General features: G+C 33.3%; 1 protein-coding gene across 1 annotated transcript in view; it reads right to left on the reverse strand.

Annotated features, from left to right (window-relative positions):
- Positions 1-20,171, reverse strand: part of LOC140450399 (glucose dehydrogenase [FAD, quinone]-like) — an 88,206-nt gene extending 68,035 nt beyond the window's left edge. The window contains exon 1 of the mRNA XM_072544006.1: positions 19,939-20,171. Within this exon, the coding sequence (XP_072400107.1) occupies positions 19,939-19,940 (2 nt within the window). The 5' untranslated portion in view covers positions 19,941-20,171. The remainder of the gene's footprint in view (positions 1-19,938) is intronic.
- Positions 20,172-24,625: the final 4,454 nt, after the last annotated feature.

Below are 24,625 nucleotides of genomic sequence, written 5' to 3' on the forward strand. Positions count from 1 at the left end.
TATATATATATATATATATAAACTTTGTGTTATAAAATTGTTAAATAAAAATGTTTAAAAACATAAAACCTGTATGTTACAATTAATTGCAAAAAGTTAAAAACAAACAAATTTAAAATATATTACAAATTAGTCCAAAATTTGTTAAAACCCTTGGAAAATTAAAACATACAAGTAAAGAATACAATTTCAAAAACTAAAACAAACCTAAAATATACTACAAAGTAAACCTGCAAATACACCTAAAATATACTACTACAAAGAACAAGGTTTGTGGCACAGGTATTACAACTTTGGGTTGTATAGAACCTTTGTGGAACCTGACATAAAATTAATTAAGGTATAAGTATAAATTAATTAAGGTATATATTATAGCATACCTTACATGGATAGAGCATTTCATCAGGCAAGAGGTAGGTGCAACAGTCGGAAAGGTTTTTAACAGAAGAGGGCTGATGGGACAATAAACCAGAAGAAGACACAAGATTTAGGTATCAAGACAATTTAGAGGATGATTTAAAATCTAGAGAAGAGTTGGTAGACACAGGGGTGAATGGAGGATTGTCCCAAAGAATTATTTGCACAAGCACAGGGTATTACATTACAGCCCTGTTAAAGCTGGAAACATATATTCTTGTGATGCATTGATGTTGACTAATGATAATGGTAAAACAAACTAAAATATATTACAAAATGGTCCAAATGTGGTCATAACCGTTAGAGAATATGAAGAAGTATTATTGCTGCAAACTTCGTGTTGTAAAATAAAAACAAATTGTTAAATAAAAGTGTTTATAATTAGTATATTTCATAATGATATGTAGGTATTTATGTTACAATTAGTTACAAAATCAAAAAGAATAACACAAAGATCAAGACAAAACAAAAAATCTGAAACATATTACAAAGCGGCTAAAAAATTTTAGTTATAAAATTGTTAAATAAAAATGTTTATATTCAGTTTATTCCATAATTGAGATATAATTTTATAATGGATATGTTTATAGAATATTAAATAAAACTATTGCCTTTTTAATTTTCACAGGTTGATTTCCTTTTCCTTCTGAAAAATATTATACACCATAATAAACATAATACATCAATCATTAATCTTTACCTTTAAAATTAAATGTATTTATAATCTGGGGCTCCCCAAGATGAATCTTTGAAATGAGTTGCAAAATCTTCCACTCATTGAACACCTAAAAATTTAGCATTTATTAAATTTGATAGTAACAGAAATTAATTTTCTTACATGTCTTCATCGTTCTGCTGTTTTTTAGGGCCACCATCTACTGTATTTACCATGATAGCAAATTCCTCTCACAATTGGGCTACTTTCTTAGCCTTCCTTGACTATTTTGCCAGTAAGCACTATTTATTTTTATGAAGTCTAACATCACTTCCAATTATTTTCTTGTTGTCTTCGTTTTAATTGAAGCCATTAGTTCATTTTATTATAATTATAAAAAAATAGTAAATTGTCTCCACAAATTACATACAATAACATGACCTAACTTAAAACGGACGTAATTTTAGGCAGCTTAAAAATTACATTTACATATAGATAAATTACATATCAAGATAGGCAACCCGTTATACGTAGTTCTTATATCATACCGATTTGGAAATTTTTACATAAATGTGTTAAAATCGGAGTTTACACCATGTAATTATTTCACATAAATGATACATCATAGCCCTCAATAACCGATTATTAAAATTTACGTCTATTCGGTTACGTATACAAGGTCTATGTACAAACGAATCGCTTTTTAAGGGAGCTAGAACTCTTTAAAGATTCCTAACATCAGTTTAATTCAAATATCTTTAAAACGGTTGTGTTTTAAGTGAAAATACTTTATGCCAATTTTTTTTTCGGCTTTCTTAATTCTCCGCAGATTGCTTGTTAAAACTTCATCCACCTACATCGATGTTGAGGTGGGAAGCTGCTCTGTGGGAAGAAGAAGTATACCAAAAAATAAAATGAGAACAAGCAGGTCTACAGAAAACTGTTGAAAAGACCGATTGTTTAATAATAACAATAAAAAGAAGAGAATGCAGGGGGAGTCGAACATGTCATAAAAAAACTCAGGAACGAACTGGCGGAGATAATGGAGGGATATGAAGAGGGATAGGTTGAATTTATCGAAAACAGAATAAGAACCTCCTAATAGAGAAAAAATGATATTCCTTTGTCACCAAATTGGGAAACTATAACGGAGAGAATGGCGTGGAAAAATATAATCTGGCAGAAAAGATTATAAAAATTGTCAGACAAGGGGAGAAAAAAATTAAACAAGTACAAGTGGTCTTGAGTAATAGTGTAGAAAAGGAAAGAACGAGAAAGGCCCTAGAATTTGTAGGGAGAAGAGAAGAGATCACATAAGGGATTTTGGTTAGGGGAATGGAAGCGTGCAAAATAAAGGAAGCGGAAGAAGCCCTCTTGATATGTACTGGTGGTATCTCATACACAGACGTCCTTAAGATAATGAATGCAAGGTGGACGTGACAAAAACTAGCCTGAAAGTAGATCAGATAAAAAAACCAACGAGGGAGATATGCTGGTAAAATTAACAGGGAAAGGGGCGACTGCGAAGCTCAAGCAGGAACTAAATGACAAAGTTAGTTGGCGGCATAAGCATGACCGTAAGAAGAGAAAAAAACCTCTTTACGGTTACCAACATTGACCCATCCGTAAATGAAAGTATCCTAAAAAGAGTCATCCAGAAATGGACAGGCATCCCCGAAGACGACGTATAGGCTAGAGCGCTCAGAGAAAATAAATGGGGTCAACAGGTGGCAACAATCGCGGTGAGGTTAGCCAGAGCCAAACAAATGAGAAGATACCGATCAATATAGGGTGGGTATGGTGCCAAATAATGGAGCGATATACCCCAACACGTTGCTTTAAATACTTAGAATTCGGACATAATACGTTCGAATGTAAGGGTATAGATAGGGCAATATTATACTATAATTGTTTGAAAGATGGGCATAGAGTGGAAAGCTGTCCCAATGACGCATACTGTATGGTATGTAAAAAGTAAGGCCATATGATGGACAAGATGGCCTGTCCAGAGGCCTACAGAGCCCTGGTATATGGGGGGTGAAGAAGAAAGGGCAAGTATAATAAATATAGGCATACAAATAGTATTAGATAGATATCCAGGTATAATTGGTGGACCCCTCTACAACCCACCAATGTGTACAAACTCTTGCCCTTTATCTTCCAGTCATCAGTTCTATGCATGTTGCATAAGTTTAAATGTCTCACACATCTTGTTTTCATTTATTCTCCATGTTGTATGTCCTAATTTTACCTAGGTGTTTTTATCTTTTCTGTACATATATTTCATCCTTTTAACTTTTCATGTGCCTTCCATATTAATTATACAATCACCTTTTTATCTATACGCTTATTAGTTATTTATTTATTTATATTTATTTGTTTATTTTAGCTAATTTAGGATCATATAAACAGAAACACCGATGTAAGGTCGAATCTCTAGGGAACTGAACCTAAAATGGACCTCAAAGATCAACCTGGTATAAGGATATTGCAGGTGAACGTGGACAGAGCGAAAACAGCTCACGATCTTATCCATGCAAAAGACTGCATGTTGGAAACAGACCTGCTCATTGTCTCCGAACCGAACAAAGAAATTACATGGGAGGGTGGCTGGGAGCAAGACACCAATAAAAATGTGTTGGTGTTGTTCCGAAATAAAGATCTTGAAATGCCTCATCGGTGGGAATCACATACTCATAAAAGTGAAGGATTTTTAGCCTATTGGCATACTACATATCTCCAAATATTAGGATTAGAGAATACAAGAATATATTAGACGAAATAATGAACACCGCCATTAGCGAAAAACAAATTATGATCTCCGGGGACATAAATGCTAAATCTCGACAATGGGACTCTCCCGCAAATGACGAAAAGGAGGAGATATGGAACGAACGGATAGCCCAGGCTGCCCTCTAGGTACTTCTCAATAATAAACTAACTTTTATAAGAGGGGCCAGCTAAAGACATATTGACGTAACTTTCGCAAGTGAAGGGCTATTTAGACGAATACAAAACTGGGACGTCCTCGACGATCAATTATTCAGCTACCACCGATACATTACATATGAAATTAAGGTAAAGGGCCGGATCATAAGACGGTCGATAGGATATTCTGGGAAAACATTTAATAAGCACGTGTACTTATCGGAAGTCAGTAAAATAAACGAAGAGGAAATATCTGACCTTGACGCTCAGGGGGACGTTAGGGGAAATTTATAGTTTTGTCTTATGTAACCGTTATTTTATTATCAAGCTCGATCCAAAAACTTTCCAAGAACAATTGTTTAAGTTTAGATAAAAATCATAGTTCCAGTTTTTCATGAACTAAAACATTAATCTAAAAAAAATTATTTGAAATTTGTAATTTACTGAATCTACTAAATTGTATAACTTTATTAGTGACATATTATGATTCGTGTGAAATGGATATTAGCAAAAAAATAAAAGGATCATTCGGTCATTCCTTTTTAATAGGCTACTTATGTTAACTATGATAGGGATATACTATTATGTTATTTCTGTTAGGCCTTTCACAGTATGACTACGAGTTTTATTTATACAAAATCTTATTCTTCTTTTTATGTATGACATGACTCTGCCTGTTTTTCAATGTGCCCCCAGTAAGTCGTCATTCCATCGTTTTCGTGGTCTTTCTACTGATCGTCTTCCTATTGAGAAACCGTCTCTTGCCGTCTTTACTACTCTATTTGTTGTCGTTCGGCTTATGTGATCGTTCCATTCTACTCTTCTATTTCTTACCTAGTTCTTGATGTTCTCTACCTTGCATCTACGTCGTATATCTGTACTTCTAGCTCTGTCCCATAGTGTCTTACCATCAATTTTTCTGTTTTTAGTTCTGCTGTTTCTAACATCCTTTTTATTCTCTCTGTGTTAACTCGTGTTTTTGTCGCATATGTCAATATTGGTCTGATGACCATACTGATGAATTCTTTCTCGATCTTTTTATTTTTCCTTACTGTTTTATCCAGGCAACCTGCGACTCTGTTTGCTCTATTCACTTGATCTTTCACTTCAGTGTCGAGCTTTCCGTAGCTAGCTATTGTGATGCCTAGATATTTAAACTCCATTACTTGTTCTATTATTTGACCTTCTAGCTTCAATTTACATCTTACTAAATTTGCTGTTGTAACCATGCATTTTGTCTTTTTTAGGGAAATTAACATGTTAAATTTTCTGGCGGTTATATTAAATTTTTGCAGCATACGTTGTAAATCGTCTTCAGTTTGAGAGAGTAGTATTGCTTCGTCTTCATAGCAGAATATTTTAAGTTGTTTTTCTCCCATTTGGCATCCTTTTTCAGTTCTTAATTTTTATTATTACATGGATAATCAGGTTGAACAATAAAGGACTCAAAGAATCTCCCTGTTTCATCCCATTGTCAGCCTCAATATGGTCGATTAGTTCTTCTTATACTTTTACTTTTATTGTGTTGTTTTGGTAGATATCTTCAATCGTTTTAATTATTCCTAGAGGTATCTCTCTTAAGTACCGTAAGTGGATAACGTCCTTTAATTTGACCCGGTCAAATGCCTTCTTAAGGTCCACGAAACATAGATATGTCGGTTTGTTGTATTTGAAAGACTTTTCTTGCACTTGCCTTATTATAAATATAGCTTCGGTGCATAATCTTCCCGACCTAAAACCTTGTTGTTCTTCTGCTAGTGTTATAATTTCATTCAGTTTATTTGTTATCACTTTAATTCTTCTGTAAGTTTCCGTGCCCGATTTGTCTCCCTTTTTAAAGAGAGGTATTAGGATGCTTGATCTCCATTCTTGAAGAATTCTGTTTTGTTCTATTATTTTTTGGATTAGTTTTAATAGTTGTTTAGTCAGGTCTGGTCCTCCGAACTTTCGTTCGGTATTCTGTCCTCTCCTGGTGATTTTCAATTTTTTAATTTCCTTCCTTCCTCCTCAATATTTATTTCTTCGTTTGTCGTCACCTCTGGTGTTGTAGGTTCATTATCGTCACCTTTAGCAAATAGGGATCGAAAGTAGTCTACCCATGTTTCCTTCTGAATGTGTTTCGTTTTTATTAGTTCGTTTATCTCATTTCTTTGTCCTCTGATCATTCTCCATATTTCTTTTTGTATTCCATAGAAGTAGTATCCACTCGATCTAAATATCATACAAGTATACGCACCAACAGCAGACAAAGATGACGAGATTGTGGAAGAATTTTACCAACAACTGGAGACCCTGATGAGAATGACCAAGAAAAACGAAGTGACACTAATAATGGGCGACTTCAATGCAAAGGTCGGCAGAGGTAAGGTGTCAAACGTTGTGGGCGGTCACGGATTAGGAACTAGAAACAAGAGAGGGGAACGTCTCATACGCTTCTGTCAGGAACAAAAACTATTGATAACTAATACTTTTTTTAAACTGCCCCCTCGCAGACTTTACACCTGGAAGTCGCCAGCAGACTCGAAAGAAACAAATGTAAGAAACCAGATCGACTTCATTGCCATACCAGAAAGATTCAGAAACTCAATCACATCAGTGAAAACCTATCCCAGGGCTGACGCTCAATCGGATCACAACCCATTGGTGGGTTAACTGGGAATCAAACTAAAACGTATAGAAGGGAAGCCTAACAAAACCAAGATAAATATTAGGAAATTAAAGGATCCCAACATTAAACAACAAGTACAGGAATCCTTAAGAAGAAACATTGGAAACTTGAGTGAACCAGCACAAGACGCAGTTGCTAAATGGGAAGAAATAAAAAGAGCTGTTGAAATGACAAACAAGACACTTCTGTTACAGGAGCGCGTAAAGAAGAAAGAATGGATGACGGATGAAATCCTTGATATGATGGAAAAAAGAAGACAACACAAATGCAAAAATCAAGTGAAGTATCAAGAAACAAGTCACAATATAAAATCAAAGATAAAGGAAGCGAAGGAACGCTGGCTGAAGGAGAAATGCGATGAAATCGAAGAGTGCGACAGAAGATATGACTACCACAACATGCACAAAAAGATCAAAGAATTAACAACTAAAAAGAAAACCAATAATCCCCACCCGACACTAATAGACGCAGACGGTAACCTTATATCAGACGACTTGAAGCTCATTGACATATGGAAAGATTACGTAGAACGACTTTTTAACGATAAACGCAGAGCGACAGTGGACCAAGATGACGACATGACTGGACCCGAAATACTAAGGTCTGAAGTGGAAAAAGCCATTTCATCGCTAAAAAACGACAAAACACCAGGTCCCGACAACATACAGGGCGAGATCATAAAACTCCTATGCGAAACGGATGACCACTTCCTCGATTTTCTGACAGGCCTTTTTAACACCTTTTACGACAAAGGGGAGATTCCTGAGGAATGGCTTCGATCGACCTTTGTAGCCATACCTAAAACACCAAGTGCAAAACACTGTGATCAACACCGCTTAATAAGCTTGATAAATCACATTACCAAAGTTTTCACCAAAATCATACACAATAGAATATATAACAAATGCGAAGCAAATATATCGGAGTCACAGTTCGGATTCCGAAGCGCATTGGGCACAAGAGAGGCGATCTTCAGTCTGCAAGTTTTAATTCAAAGATGCAGAGACATGCACAAGGACGTCCACTTGTGCTTCATCGACTTCTCCAAGGCGTTTGACAAGGTCAAACATGATAAACTCATGGAAATGCTCAGGAAGATGCATATTGATGGCAAGGATCTGCGCATAATAACCAGTCTCTATTGGAACCAAAGTGCTGAGATAAAGATGGGCAACTTACACAGTGGGAAGATAGATATTAAAAAGGGTGTACGACAGGGATGCGTCCTCTCGCCGCTCCTGTTCAATATATACTCTGAACAAATCTTCAGAGAAGCACTGGGAGAAGTTTCGGAGGGTATCAAAGTAAACGGAGAGGTAATCAATAATATTAGATATGCTGACGACACAGTTATTATCGCAAATGACTGCAACGAGCTCCAAAGACTCATGCAAAGCATACACACAGCAAGTCAAGAATATGGTTTAGAACTCAATACAACCAAAACTAAATGCATGCTCATTAGCAGAACACAACAACCTCCGATGCAATTGACATTAAACAACCGAAAAATAGAACAAGTGGAGACATACACATACCTTGGAACCACAGTCAACACAAAATGGGATCAGTCAACAGAAATAAGATCACGAATTGAAAAATCGCGAAACGCGTTCAACAATACGAAAAAGTGGTTCACAAGCAAAATCTCAATGGAACTAAAATTAAGACTGGTCAAGTGTTATGTCTTCCCGGTCTTGTTCTATGGAGCAGAGGCATGGACCACAACGGAAGCCACCCTGAAGAAACTAGAATCCTTTGAGCTATGGATATATCGCCGTATTCTTCGGATATCCTGGACAGACCACATCACTAACGTGGAAGTAATGCAGAGAATAGGCAAAAGCAAAGAAATAATCTTCACCGTAGAGAAACGGAAGCTTGAGTACTTCAAACATGTCATGAGGCATACTAAGTACCGTCTGCTACAGTTAATAGTCCAAGGAAGAATCGACAGTAGGAGGGGACCGGGAAGAAGACGACACTCATGGATGCATAACCTGCGACAATGGTTCGGACTAACATCGACCGAACTGTTCAGAGGTGCCGTAAACAAAGTCAAAATAGCCTTGTTAATAGCCAACGTCCGAAACGGATAGGGCAAAGGAAGAAGAAGAAGAAGTAGTGTTCCATCTGTTTTGAGAAGCTCTGCCAGTGTTCCCTTTTTATTTGTGTAACTAAAGTATTCGTTTCATTTCTGATTCGTTTGTAGTGGTTATATGCCTATTGTGTTTGTTGTGTTCTGTATTATAAAAAGGTTTTCTTCTTTTCTTTACATTTTGTCTTCATTTCCTCTCTAAACCATCTTCTTGTTTGATATGTCAGTGTTCGTTTCTTTCCTCTCTTCAAGTGATTTTGTTGCTGCGTTAATTATGTTATTTTTGAGTTTTTTCCGTCATTCTTTTTCTGTATAAGTATTCCGTGGACTCCGTATTTAGTCCTTCGACTTTGATTTTTGTTTGTGTTGGCGCCGCTCTCTTAGGTGTGAAGTATTTCAGGATGATTCGATTATACAAAATCCTCTCCCAAAAATATAATCATACCAAAAAATTAAAATATAATTAAAAAAAATATATTTTATGTAATAATTGCTGTTATTAAACTTCGATTCCAATGATTTCATTTAATTATATATTCACAGTCATTACCATCCTGGGTCAATGAACCTATCAACAAAAATTTTTTAAATATTCAAAATTTTTCTTTATCAAAGACCAGCTATTTAGATATAATAAAGTATTTTTTACAGTTAAAAGTTTTGAGAATATAAAATAATATTTAGCCTTTTTGTTTAAGATGAGTATATACGGATTGGTGATGAAGGATGGTGATTATTTGTTTAATTTGTGTTTACGTTTACAATTAACACTCACCTTTTCTATGATTATTACGATTGCAATCAATAAAAAATGAATTATGACAGTCACATTACATATTCAACTGAAAAATTAGTGATTTTTTATTTATGTACGTGGGCACTGCGTATATACATATATAATTAACATGCAGCACTTTTTCTTCGCTTATTATGTGTTAAATAAAAATTAGATACCATTAACTTTCACCGAAGATTAACCAGTTTTAATGAAACAAGTATAGTCATAATAATTATATACACGGCTTCAATTCTTTTAACTTTATCGATACAAAACTTTTAAACAAACTTTAAAATAATATTTGTTATGACATTGTAATGCATTAGCAACAATTTTTGTTGCATGTAGCATAGTGTGTAAGGCGATTTCAAGATATTTGTTTTTTTAGGAAAGTAATTCTTAAAACAGGAGAGAAAATGTTATAGTCCCACAGGACGAAAACTTGCATATTTTTCTCTGTTTAGATAAATTACCGAAGATCTTATAGTGCAGCCTAATAATTAAGAACTTTTCATTGTCATTTTTTGTTTCCGGTCTAATGGCGAGTTAATACCTCTATGGAAGTCTCCATCTTTTGCGCAGTCGTCCGATATTTCTCCTCCATTCTTCGTACGTTACATTTTCTTCTAATGTCTTCACTTCTCTTTCCATCTCTCAGTGTATTTCATGTAATTCTTCTCAGTACTCTCATCTCTGCTGTTTCCAGCAGTCTTTGCGTTGTGGCTGTATTGAGTTTTGCTTCTAAGGCATATGTCATTATTGGTCTTACACTGGCCTTATAAATTCTTGACTTCATCTCAGTGTTAGTGAGTCTGTTTCGCCATATAGTGTTATTTAGACATCCTGCCAGTCTATTTGAGTAGTCTACAACTTTATTCATTAACAGAGTTCATTAATGTCTGTGTCCCGTTTTACGTTTTGAATCTTGACAAAGGCAAGGGTTTCCTGCCGAAACGTTGATTGCTATGGAAAATAAAATCTAGTTCCACATGTAATATATATTTTATTGAAATCTTAAAATTTTATCTCTTAAAATTTTATATCAAAGAGAATAAAAATTTTATTTTGTTATAGAACGCGGGCACATAAATTTGCAACGCCCTGTACATAGATTTGTAAATATTTGTTATAAGTTAGTTTTAAGCAGTGGGTTTATCCATAATGAGTTTTATCCTGAAGGACTGAAAAACATTAGTAAATACCATGGACGTATAAACACGTCCATGCACTGGTCGATCATACCTTACATTATTATTTCATTTGTAGCTATCTATGTGGTTACTAATTAGTACTATTTTGTTTCAGGTAAGCTACTTTACACCTGGTTAATGATCTACTAATTATAATACGATGTTTGTATTAAGGTAGGAGATTTATAACTTTTACAAAAAAAACTTATATAAAAAATGTGTTTTTCAATTTTTTTTGCAAAAAATGAATTTGTCGAATAGCTGAAAATATATTTTTACAGAAATTGATATCTTTGTAAAATATTTTGACTGAACTTGGTTTATACATTTTTTTTAATTCAATTATTATTGTTTTCCGTAGAAAAGTGTAGAAGTATCAAAATTTGTATTAGCGACAATTTTTCAAGAGGCTGATATTTTATTACTCATATCTGATTTTGGTTCAGTAATGATTCCCATTAAAAACAAAAAATAAAGGGATTATTCTTTGAATACCGCTTACCAGTCATTAACAAAAACTTAATTAAAGTAGGACTTTCAATAAGCCTTCCTTCTTTCGCGTGGCTAGTCACTCCTACACAAAAATTTAATTCAAAATAACTTGATTGTACCTAATTATCTGATTTCTTTAAAACACAATTTAAAAAAAATAGTCTAAAACCTTTTTATGTATATATATATATATATATATATATATATATATATATATATATATATATATATATATATATATATAAGAAAAAAGAAGTACTTGTGACTCGTTTGGAACAAATATATAACTGTTTTGGATGGGTTGGAGTCAATAATAGGGCTATTGGTTAACTATTTTTTTATTCTCGAGCTTTCAATTGTGTTTACAATTATTATCAAGAGCTAAAAAAGACAAAATACTTACAAGGTTGAACTAAAAAGAAAAAACAATTTTTGTTAACTTACCAAATAAAAATTAGTTTGGTAAGTAAAAATCACTGCTTACATGTTCAAAATATGTAATACAAAAATGTTTTTATCTAATAAATGTTTCTCTGAAAAAATTTTATAATTTTGAAAACATTTTTTTTTTAATATAAGAATAATTGAATTTATAAATAAAAAAATTTTTCAGAGAAACATTTATTAGATAAAAACATTTTTTTATTAAATATTTTGAACATGTAAGCAGTGATTTTTACTTACCAAACTAATTTTTATTTGGTAAGTTAACAAAAATTGTTTTTTCTTTTTAGTTCAACCTTGTAAGTATTTTGTCTTTTTTAGCTCTTGATAATAATTGTAAACACAATTGAAAGCTCGAGAATAAAAAAATAGTTAACCAATAGCCCTATTATTGACTCCAACCCATCCAAAACAGTTATATATTTATATATATATATATATATATATATATATATATATATATATATATATACATATATATATATATATATATATATATATATATATATACATATATATATATATATATATACATACATATATATATATATATATATATATATATATATATATATATATATATATATATATATATATATATATATATATATATATAAAGCTCTTAGCTTTAGAGTACACACGTTGACCCATACGTGGTACAAGAGGGAATCTTTGGATTTACTCAAATCCATTCTCATTGAGAACTCTTACCCCATATCCATCATCAACAGATATCTTTTCTCTAAAAGCTATGGTCATTCTATTTCAGAAGCACCTAACGGTGCAATACTATCCTCCATATCCAATAGCATACAGACGAACAATTCCTGTTAACCCCAAAACCAGCCACAAAATATGCTTCTCTTCCCTATTTCCCACAAATTACGAACAAGCTTACTAAACTATTCAAAAACTTACCCGTCAAAATATTCCTAAAAAATACTAACACCATTGGAAAGTTATTCTCCGAGTCTAAAACTCCACTAAGCTCGTTAAAGCAACGCGGAGAGAACAACGATTAAATATATATGAAGAGAGGCGATAAAGAGAACGATTTGAACATATTAAAAATAGCCAAACATTAGCTATATGTACCTTTTTGGACCCCCTTTTCAATATTATAGTATTCTTTAACCAAAATTATGGGGAAAATTAAAAAAAAGTTACAGAATATACAACAAAACTTATATCTTAAGAAGTTCATGAATTAAACCAGCCTCGTGAGAAAGAAATGGAACGGAAAAATAGTGAAGATGATGATGAAACCTCAGTTTGGACACCATTTAAAAAAATAGTTGCCGCGAATCAACCCGAAAGGTATGGCAACTATTATCGTAGTTCAACGTTATTTGGAAGCAGACATTTTGCCTAGACAGCAAACCCCTTTAAACTAGTGGGGTGATAATAAATTCAACTACCCTTACATTAGCAAGATGGTTCTGGAAAAATGTTGTGCTATTGCTACATCGGTGCCCTGTGAAGGCTTATTTTCAAAAGCCAGTCAATTGTTGGCTAATAGACGAAGCAGACTTAGTTCAACAAGGGTGCAAAAACTAATTTTTTTAGGCTCCAATTCTGTTATTAAAAAATGATGATAATTATAATAAGAATAAATGACATCTCGATTTTTTTTTATTTTCAAAAAGCCACATCAACCGTAAAAGGTTATTAGCGGAAGTTTATTACAATATATATGGTAGTGTACGTATTATAAGGTTAGATAACATAAAAATTTACCAACTAAAAGAAAAATTACATTTTATGAAATAGATTAATGTCCTTAAGATATTTGAGTTAAGTTACAGTTTAATATATTTTTAAGTTGACCTGGTTCTTCAGAAATGTTGTTGGTGCTTTGTTCATATGAGTAAAGTGGACAGTCTGTAAGTATGTGTTGGACTGTTTTTTGGCATCTACATTATGTGCATTCTGGTGGTAGCTGCTTCGTTAATAAGTTTTGATGGGTTAATGTTGTATGACCAATTCTTAGGCGATTTATAACCACCTGTTCTCGCCTTTTTTCTGGAAGTTGAAGCCGGACACCGATAGAGCGTTTAATTACTTTAAAATTTGAGTTATTTAAATCCCAGCATCGCTGCCAAACTTCTGTACAGTATTGTTTGATATTAAGGTAGATATCTGTGACTGGAATTTGTTTGACAATATCGATGCTTTCATTTGAGGTTGCTTTAACCGCTAAGGCGTCAACCTTTTCATTACCTGAAATACCTATATGTGATGGTCTCCAGAGGAAGTGAATGTTTACATTTTTGTTTTGTAAGTAATGAAGCATCGATTTTATGTTTTGGATGATTTTATGTGTTGGATAGACTTGTTTGATGCTTTGGAGTACAGATAATGAATCTGAGATAAACAAAAGATTAGTATCTGTATATTTTTGACAAAATCCAAGTGCTTTTAAAATTGCAATAGCTTCACCAGTAAATACGCTGCACAAAGTAGGTATTCGTATAGCATATTCGATATCATCTGTTAAAAAGGCTGCGGCACAGCCATTTTTGGTTTTTGATGTATCGGTGAAAATCTTAACATAATTGTCATATTTTGATAGAATTTCTTTATATAATGTACGAACGAGAGTAAGATTTGTGGTATTCTTTGGGTAAGCTACTAGAGATGTATTAATAGTAGGAGTATTAATTGTCCAGGGGGGTTCAGTTGGGCATGTAGATAGCGAGTATGTCAACAAATTGGTATTATATCCACAATTCATTACAAGTTCTTTAAAGGTTAAATATCTTGATTGTCTGTTACTTTTGTGAGTGGTGTTACATCTCGATTTTATTGTTAGTTGATTGACCTAATCGATATATTTCTTAATCTGACGATAATGTTTTAATATTTAAATTATTAGAATCCCATTTATTTTTCTAGATTATGCCAAAATATTTTAACTTAAACTGGATTTATAGTTTGACGGACTGTAGACGTAGACGCACTGGAGACGTAACAAACGGATTGTAAAAATTATCTCAATTTATAAATCGACGGAGTGGAATTTTTGCGCATGAGTAGAAACAGTGGCTAGAGCTGGTGACCATGATACTATGATATCCTTTTATTATTTATTATTAATATTTTATAAATTATTAATTTACCGTCTATTGTTACAAATAATCAACAAAATTCGAATATGTTGATAAACAACTTTACAAAATGGAGGGCGGGACACTTTGATTGACAGCAGAAAATTCTTCCCCATGATTGGCCAGATGCAAGTAACGCACTGTTTTAGAGATGAAAGTTGGCCAACTCTTCCAAACCCTTCCTGCACTTCCGTTGCAGTGCGTCTCACCTACGTTCCGTCAAGCGTTTCCGTTCATTTATAAATAAGAGTACACAAAATTCTATGTTGATCTTTTCCAGTGCATCTACGTTTACAGTCTGTCAAACTATAAATCCAGCTTTAAATTTGCTCAGACTTTGACTTGAATTTCTTAAATAACTGGTAACTATTTAAAATAACAGTTACCCGAAAATAACTACCACGGTTATAACGATTTTTCAAAAATAACCACTAAGCACACCACTAGTGGTTTGGGTGAAGGTTGGCATTAGGTTAGCGTGGGGATTGGCGGGTGGAGCAGACGACATTTTCTTTATGAGAGATCTCCATGTCGTAGGTAACCGTTTGCCTTCATCTTTTTTAATGAGACAATTTGACCTTTTTTCAGTTTCTATGGCTTCTCGGATAATTCTTAGTTTATAGAAGCGGATGGGGGCTATGGTTCTGGAGTTTTCAAAATAAATTGTATGACCTGTATGAAGATGGTGTTGACCTAGAGCTAACACTGAATCGGAATTGCAAATAGAAATGGAATGTTCATAAATCCTATTTTGGATTCTACGATTTGTTTGGCCTATATAGGATCGGGGACAGTCTGCACAAGGAATTTCATAAACTCCATAAATAATGATTTCCAATAACCGGTAGGAGGGAAAGTTGAAGAAGAAAAGCAAAATATGGGACATTTAAGAATTTAATGCTAGATGAAATCATAAAAAATATAAAAATAAATACTTTAAACTTCATAATCAGATAATACCTTGCCGGACAGACAAGAATGTAATAAGCCATATGTATATCAATAAATAATTGTTCATAATATTTATCTCCATCAGATATGATGGTCCTAATGTAACCATATGTATGTAAGACTAAATTTTCATTATAATTCCAACACTGTTCTTGTATTATTATGTTGTCGTCAGTGTGTTGCAAATATTATTCAGAGCATGAATACATGTATTATTTCACTTAATTTGTAAGCAAGTGACATTATGGATATCATCCAAAAAGGATTTCGTTAAATATTTAAATAACCATGATGGATAAGACAATTGTTTCAAAGTGGGTATCGATATACTTGGGAATAAATTAAAATTGTAACGAAAAAGATCATGACCTCACTTTCTGTTTTTACTTTAATTAAATATATTCTGTGGTTGAGATAATTATATAAAAAAGTCCAAAATAATTTAATTATTTCTCTTCTTCTTCTTTTTCCTTCTTGTATGTAGGCTTTAAAGCCTGTTTCTTCTTCAATATTAGCCTCCCAAATTGTTTAAATTGTCGCACCATCTTTTTCTTGGTCTGCCAATACTTCTTCGTCCATTTGATGACTTATCTCGTGCTATTCGTACTATCCTATATCCTCTGCCATTCTACTAATATGTTCGTTCCACTCCTGTTTCCGTTTTTTTACCCATCCATTTATGTCTTCTATATTACATGCTCTTCTTATGTTTTCGCTTCTCTCCCTATCCAACAGACTTTTCCCTGATATTCGTCGGAGTATTTTCATCTCTGTTGTTTCTAGTAGTCGTCTCGTTTTAGATGTGTCAGGTCTTATATTGAAGATGTGTGTTAATCTTTGAAGTTCGTCTTCTGTCTCGGCGATTAATGCGGCGGCGTCTGCATAACATAATATTTTCATTTCTTTGTTCCCCATTCTATAGCCATGACCTTTACGTACTGCTTGTATTATTTCGTCCATTATTATATTAAAGAGAAGTGGGCTTAACGAGTCACCCTGCCTGACTTCGCTTTGTACTGGTGTACACTGTGTTAGTTTTCTATTTACCTTTGCCTGTATTCGATTATCCAAGTAGATGTTTTCGATGGTTTGTATAATATTGATTGGTATGTTTCTTTTATACAGTAGGTGTAAGACGTCTTCGACTTTGTCAGGTCTATAAAACATATATATGCTGGTTTATTGTACTCGATGGCCTTTTTTGTGATTTGTATTTGTACAAATATGGCGTCTACGCAGGATCTTCCAGATCTGAATCCTTGTTGTTCATCTGATAAAGTTGTTAGTTTATTGATTTTGTTGGTTAGGACTTTTGTGGTAAGCTTAAGTGCGGTGTTCAGTAGATTTATACCTCTATAATTGTTGGGGTCTTCTTTATCTCCTTTCTTGAACATTGGTATCATTATGCTGTTTCTCCATGAGTTTGGTATCTTCAGTGCAATATTAGTTTTTGTATAAGTTTTGTCATCTCTAGGGTTATACTTTCTCCACCGTGTTTTAGAAGCTCGTTGGTTATTTCGTCTGGTCCTGGCGACTTTCTATTTTTGAGTGAATTTATGGCTATTTCTACTTCCTTTAAACTGATTTCTATTTCGTGTTCCTAATTCAGGTACGTTATTCTGTGGATTATTATTCCTTTGCTTTAAACAGTTCCGTCAGGTATCTTTCCCATTCGTTTGCTGCTATGTTATTGTATTCCTTCAATTCTGCCATTTCTTTCCATTGGTTTCTTATGAATCTCCATATTTGTTTTTGTGTACCGTAGAAGTCGCTTTCCATCCTTTTTGTAAACTGTTCCCAGTGTAATTTTTTTGTTTTTCTTACCAACGGCTTTGTTTCATTTCGTATTCTTCTACAGGTGTCTCGGGATTCTGTAGTATTTAATGTTTTTTACTTCGTGTAGGCCTCTCGTTTCTCTTTATTTCTCCTCTAAGTAAAATATTTAATGTTAAAATTAGAATATGACCGAATAAAAGTACTTTATATTTGAAAAATAAATAAAGGATATAATAATTTGAGTGGTAGGTATCGTCTTATTATGTTAATCTGTTAGACCAGCAAAATGAGATTTATCAAGACAGTCGCTGTAACTACTATCTACCAATCGCTTTAGGTTATACGACTATAGACTAACAAAAGTTGTACAAACTAGTTATAAGAGAAATATAATTCCATTCGTATAATACAGGAACAAGTTCAAAACTATTAAATTATTATTTAAAATTATAGTAAAAGTTTTTAGTATGTATAATCAATTTTAATACATTAACTTTTTATATTGTAAGTAGCGTTTTTGTTTAAAACAGTAATTACGGTTCGCTATAATAAAGGTGACCATACACTAAAATTCTCAGATCTACTGGAAAAACAAAACATGAAAATGGAAGACAAAACGACACAACTATTAAAGAGATAACAGAACCAACCAAAAACAGATATTTAAAAGAAAAAAATTAAGAACTTCAAACAGTACTGCAATTTCAATACATCATGTTTTTGTAAATTTCAAACAAGCGTATGACAAAGAACAGAACTTAAAGATTGCCGATTGTTCTTTATTTAAAGAATATATCCAAAGGAATTGCCAAACCTTAAGAGAAACCACAGCAGATCATTATATCGATTAATTACTAAACTCATTCTTATCAATAATATATACCGCTGCTATAAATCACATAGACAAAACAAATATTTTTAAAAGAACTTCGCTTCTATGGTGGAAGGCTGAGTGTAAATAAAATTATTATTAAAAATTATTAAATAATATAAGAAATTACGAGCTCAAGCTAAATATATTACAAAAGCAAGCAGAAAAAATCCTGGCAATCATTTCTGTCTAATATCACTAACTCTATGTCTATAAGCACTGTATGTGGGAATGTTAGGAAAAGATCTGAATGCAAAAGTTATAAGAAAGTACCATCTTATACAGAACTAAATATATATTATCATCTAATATTGATATTGTTGAGTTATTTGAAATCCATTTCGAAAAACACTCTAGTGACAATAGCTATTTCAAATTTTTTTTAGGTATATAAACATAGAGAAAAACATGTAACAGATTTCAGCGCTATAGAAGATAATTCTCTTAACCACGATGACCCGATGATATTCCCATAAGTTTTCTCTTTTCTCATATCTACTTAACCTCTATAACAAAATGTAAACATAGAGAAAAACATGTAACAGATTTCAGCGCTATAGAAGATAATTCTCTTAACCACAATGACCCGATGATATTCCCATAAGTTTTCTCTGGTTCCATATCTACTTAACCTCTATAACAAAATGTGGAGCAGCCATGAATGTCCCTCAAAATGGACGAAGGCTACAATTATTCCCTTATTAAACCAAGCAAATCACGAACTGATCCGGCGTCATATAGTACAATTTCACTTACTACTTACAAGAAAAGGTTATTGTAGTTCTTAAAAAGAATAAGTTAATAATTTACGAACAAAGTGGATTTCGCAAAAACGGATCAACCCTACAAAATCTAGTATATTGTCTAATATGTATACTAAATTCCTGGACTTCGTATACATCGAGAAGACCACGATAATAATGCGTTTCTTAATATTGTTCTGAAGCTATTTTCTTGTGGCTTTTTAAATTAATTACTATTTAAATGAGAATAAGCCACAATTAAAGGTTAAAATACGTTTATTGACGTTTCAATTTCCACTTCGGAAATCGTTCTCAAAATACAAAAAATATTTTGAGAACGATTTCCGAAGTGGAAATTGAAACGTCAATAAACGTATTTTAACCTTTAATTGTGGCTTATTCCCATTTAAATAGTAATTAATGATAATAATGCGAAACCACACTTTGCATTTTTAGGCTACAAAAGTACCACTATAATATATAAATATGTGGAAAAACTGAAAACTGAGTTAGTGAAGATGGTACGAGAAAATATCTGTGGTCCGTATAATTATTGGAGGTCTGATAAAAGATTACGTTATAGCTTTCACAAATAGTAGCAAGAAATTTATATAAACTACCTAGCTAAAAATGATAGAAGAAGAAGACCTATAAAACTATTACTAACACAAGAAATTTTCGAATATTTTATAAATCGTGATAAAACGTCTCCAAAAGCATAAATATTTTAAAAATTGTGCAAATATCTTTTTAGTAGAAAACTGTCAAAATGATTATACTGAAAGCGATTAAATAGTCTTCATCTTTTTTTTGTACTTACATCTCTGTGATTCACTTAAAACTAATATCACAAACTTCTAAACTAAAAATCACACCAAAATAACTGTTTACACCATATGAGTTATCGCGGTTGATGATCTTGATGGACAAAAATACTGGTTTAAAATACGAAAATCCAGTAGCGCGGCTTTGGAAACCATAATGAAAACGGGTGGTCAGTCTTCGGTACGGTATTCATTGACTAGCAACTGAAATGTGCGTACCTTCACTCTCTATGCTACGTTGCATAATGATAGGAGTGTTATTACTGTATTTCGTTTAGGCATTTTGATTATAAAAAAGAAAGGAGAACTACCATTCACATAACCAAGTGTGTTAATTGAAGTCGATTGATGAATTATCCGTCACACAAATGGGATCAGAAATATGTTGTTATTGTTTTGATAAAGTAAACACGTAAGTAATTCTTTGGAAACTGAAATGGGGGTAAAATAAAAAATTAGATAGAAAAAAAAACATAAAAGAAATTATACAAATTACAGGAATAATATTTTATCCTCTAGAATCTGAAATCACTAAATGCGAAATCAAAAAAGTAATGAAAAAAGCGTACTTCTGAAGCGTACAGACATTTGAAAGTACTTTAAAAGACGTTTCTTTTAAGAAAACAGGTGATTGGTTTGTTAGTTATGATCCATCAAAGTTGACCGCTATTTACAATAGTAGTATAAGGATATTATCATAATAATATCTCCTGCCTCAAACAACTAATAGAAAAAAAAATGAGCAAAATTCAAGAAACCCACCTCATGTTTATTGACTTGCAGAAGGCGTACGATACAGTTCCTGTAAACAAACTCTATAACGTGTTACGACAGACGAATATTAGTGTCACCTTAATAAAAGCCTTAAGAAATTTGTATGAAGGGTCAACATCACAAATAAAAAATGGAAACAGACTATCGCAAAGCTTCCTGGTTAATAAAGGTCTACGTCAGGAGTGTTGTGTATCACCGACCTTGTGTAAAATATATGTTGCAAAAGCATTGAAAGAGTGGAAACGAAAATGCAGAGGCATGGGCGGAGACCTTGGAGAGATTTGCTTGTATACATTGCAGTTTGCTGATGACCAGGTTGTTATAGCAAACGATAAAGATGATCTGGAGTACATGGCAAGGAAATTACAAGAAGAATATAGAAAGTGGGGACTAGAAATTAAGACAGAAAAAACAAAATACCTACCAATAGGTTCCGAACTATCGAACATCACATTAGAAAATAACGAAATCATCATGCCCTGCGACCATTACACATACCTAGGAATCGTCTTTGACACAACGGGGAAAGATGATGAAGAAATAAAGAGAAGAATAACACAATCCAGAAAAACAATAGGTTGTCTAAACAGCGTACTGTGGAATCATGAAATAGGAAAAAGAAATAAACACAATATCTACGAATCTCTTATTAAAAGCAGTCTATTGTACGGAGCGGAAACTTGGCAAATAACCGAAAACAACATAAGAAAACTGGAGACAGGAGAAATGAACGTTTTAGAAGATCAGTAGGAGTGTCACGCAGAGAGAGAATACGTAATGATGAGATAAGACAGCGAATGGGGGTTGACGGCTCTCTAACAACAGACATAGAAAGAAAACAACTGATATGGTACGGACACGTCCAGAGGATGGATAACTCAAGACTCCCAAAAATAATTATGCAATGGATACCACCAAACCGCAGAAAGAGAGGAAGACCCAAGAAATCTTGGAGAGAGGGAGTAACGAAGGCAATGAGCGCAAGAGATCTTAGAGAGAGTCAATGGGATGATAGAGTATCATGGAAATTAGGCATCGGACAACGTCGCAAGACGTTTTAAAACCGATTCATATATATAGTATAAGGATATAAGGACTGTTTTGTTTAATACATTTATCATTTGGTCAACAGTTTAAAAAGTTATTCTAATTGTGCATTGGCTCAAAAATTCAATTATTATTAACGAATGTTTCTGGGCTTCGTAATAAACAAATTTTAATTTTTTAAAATGAATTTGAAAGCTTAAATGCCCTTCTAAATGTCATAAAATTTTCTGCTATCTGAAAATTTCTCTTTTGTATTTGCATAATTTTGAAAATTATTTACTTTTTTCAAAAAATTTAGATTGCAAAATTATTGTGTCAAAATCATCTCATCGATTTTATTGAAATTTTGTGTGATGATTAAATACAATAAATATTTTTTTCACGAAGTACGAAAAACAAAATCACAAAAAAGCTTTTTTTTAATATTTTTTTTTGTAATTTTTAGTGTTTTTTCATGAGAAAATATTACCGACCGTGTGGTAATAGGTGTGGCCGGTGGGCGAGGCACGTGTCGGAATCCCGACAAAAGATATCTTGTGGGAAAAGGAAGAAGGTAGCAAATATTTTGAGACAAAAAATCCAACGACATTGCCAAAAAGGCACTAAATCGTATCTTCGTTGGTATTTGTCCGATTTTAATAGCAGCCAGAGATGTGATGGTTGGGCCTAGGAAAATTTTGCCGACCGTGGGAAAAAGCAGCATCCTTGAATGTGCCGGTGGGCGGGGCACGTTCTGGATCGTGAAGTAAGAGGTTTTGTTGGAAAAGGAAGGGGGTAGCAAATATTTTGGGACAAAAAACACAACGACATTGCCAAAAAGGCACTATATCGTATCTTCGTTGGTATTTGTCCGATTTTGATAGTAAGAGATATGATGGTTGGGCCTAGGAAAATTTTGCCGACCGTGGGAAAAATCAGCATCCTTGGATATGCCGACAGATGTGCCGGTGGGCGGGGCACGTCCCGGATCGTGACGTAAGAGGTTTCGTTGAAAAGGGAAGGGGGTAGCAAATATTTTAAGACAAAAGAAAACATTCATTGTTTGTTCTATCATTTTCCCTCCCCAATTTTTATACCGTATATTAAGCAGTCATACATTTTGTTTTTTAGAGTGTTATTGCCTTATTTAAGTTTGTCTTTTCCTTTTTGTGTCCAATTCTATAAGAGCCCTTGAAAATCGTCTTCAGTTACCAGTTCTCGTTACCAGGCAAACATCGTCTGGATATCAGTATTAACACTAATACCACTGTATATTTTTGTAAGTTCATCGATTACTCTCTTTCTAATTGTGTATTTTTATGAGTATATTTGATTGTTCTAATCAAACAACTCCCTCTGCCGAAGAAGAAAAGAAACCTACAACTAAGGAAGAAAGCAAATTACAAGCCGTGGAAGTCATTAAGAAAAACCAGGAATTGATCGCTACTCAGGAGAAGGTCAAGAAGAACCAAGAAGTTTAAAGAAAGCAACGTTTAAAAATTCAGAGCGACTTAAGAAAAAAGAAACAGGATTTGTTTGAGAAACAATTGTCGCAGAAGAAGGTTATAATAGAGAAACTAGAAAAACTTCCTATTGGTCCTCAGCGAGATATTAAAAAACCATTAAAAAACACAAAAAACAATGGCGGAAATTAAGAAAGATCTTGAGGTTGCTGCCTTATGTATTAAGAGCACGCCACCCAAAAAAAACCAAAATAAAAACTCAGAAGAAATTGCTTGATACCAAGTTTGATTTGATAATAAACAACAAGAAGGCATCTGAAATTCAAAAGAAAATGTTAGAACTTAGAGCACGTGTCGCCAACTTGAAACTCACCAGAGAACGAGGTATTGCCAGAAGATATACACCTGGAAGACATTTGTGGTCTAAGAATAATTTAAAACCTCGACCTGTGGGTACGTGGGATCGTAGTACCACCTGCATCTGTTGCTACTTTCCAAAAACACACTGTAGATCATTGACCGACAAGATAGCTTGTATCTGGATATGAAGCTGATGAACAAGAGGGCGTATTGAATCACTTTCAGCAATATAGCAAAGTTGTGGATTATAAGGTGGATAATTCACTTGCTAGTATAACACTAACCTACAAAACTAGAAAAGACGCCGAAATGACACTACTTAAAGAAAAGCATTTCCAGGATCGGACCTTATCGATAACATGGATCAATAACAAACACTAGCTAACCTGAGAGCATGGTATAGAAATACCTTAACACAGCTATTTTGTATAGCATCCAACAAAGTCATCATAGCCAAAATGATCGCCAACGTTCGGAACATAGAGGTATCCTTAAAAGAAGAAGAATAATAAACAATTAAAGAGACAAAGGAGCAGCAGTTCCACTACAACAACTAAAACTGTGATGCTGTCAGATGTTGATGAAGATCAATTGATTGATTCTAGTCTGCTGGAAGGCGATGACGATTTGGGCCCGCAGATTTCAGAAGAAGCTTTATTACAAGACGATGAAGAAGAGGACCAAGAGGATAGATCATAGAGACGATAGTAGAAGGATCAAAAATTATTATTATTTTTTTTTATACCACTGTATACTTTTGTAATAATTCACTACATATTAGAAATCAGATAGACTATATTCTGGTAAACAAGAGGTTTAAGAATGGCGTCACCAGAGTAACGACATATCCTGGTGCAGATATCGGTTCAGACCATAACCCTGTAATAACTGACATCAAAGTGAAGCTCAAAAAAGTCCAAGAAAGCCCCAAAACACCCAAATTAAATATCTCAATCCAACAAAACGTTAATAGAAAATGACTTAAACAATGAGCTAAAGAAACCAATCAATAAAAAACAACACAGAAATATGGAACACATTTAAAGATCTTACCTTGAAA

The sequence above is a fragment of the Diabrotica undecimpunctata genome, chromosome 9 (genome assembly GCF_040954645.1).
Source record: "Diabrotica undecimpunctata isolate CICGRU chromosome 9, icDiaUnde3, whole genome shotgun sequence".
In the NCBI taxonomy this organism is placed as follows: Eukaryota; Metazoa; Arthropoda; class Insecta; order Coleoptera; family Chrysomelidae; genus Diabrotica; species Diabrotica undecimpunctata.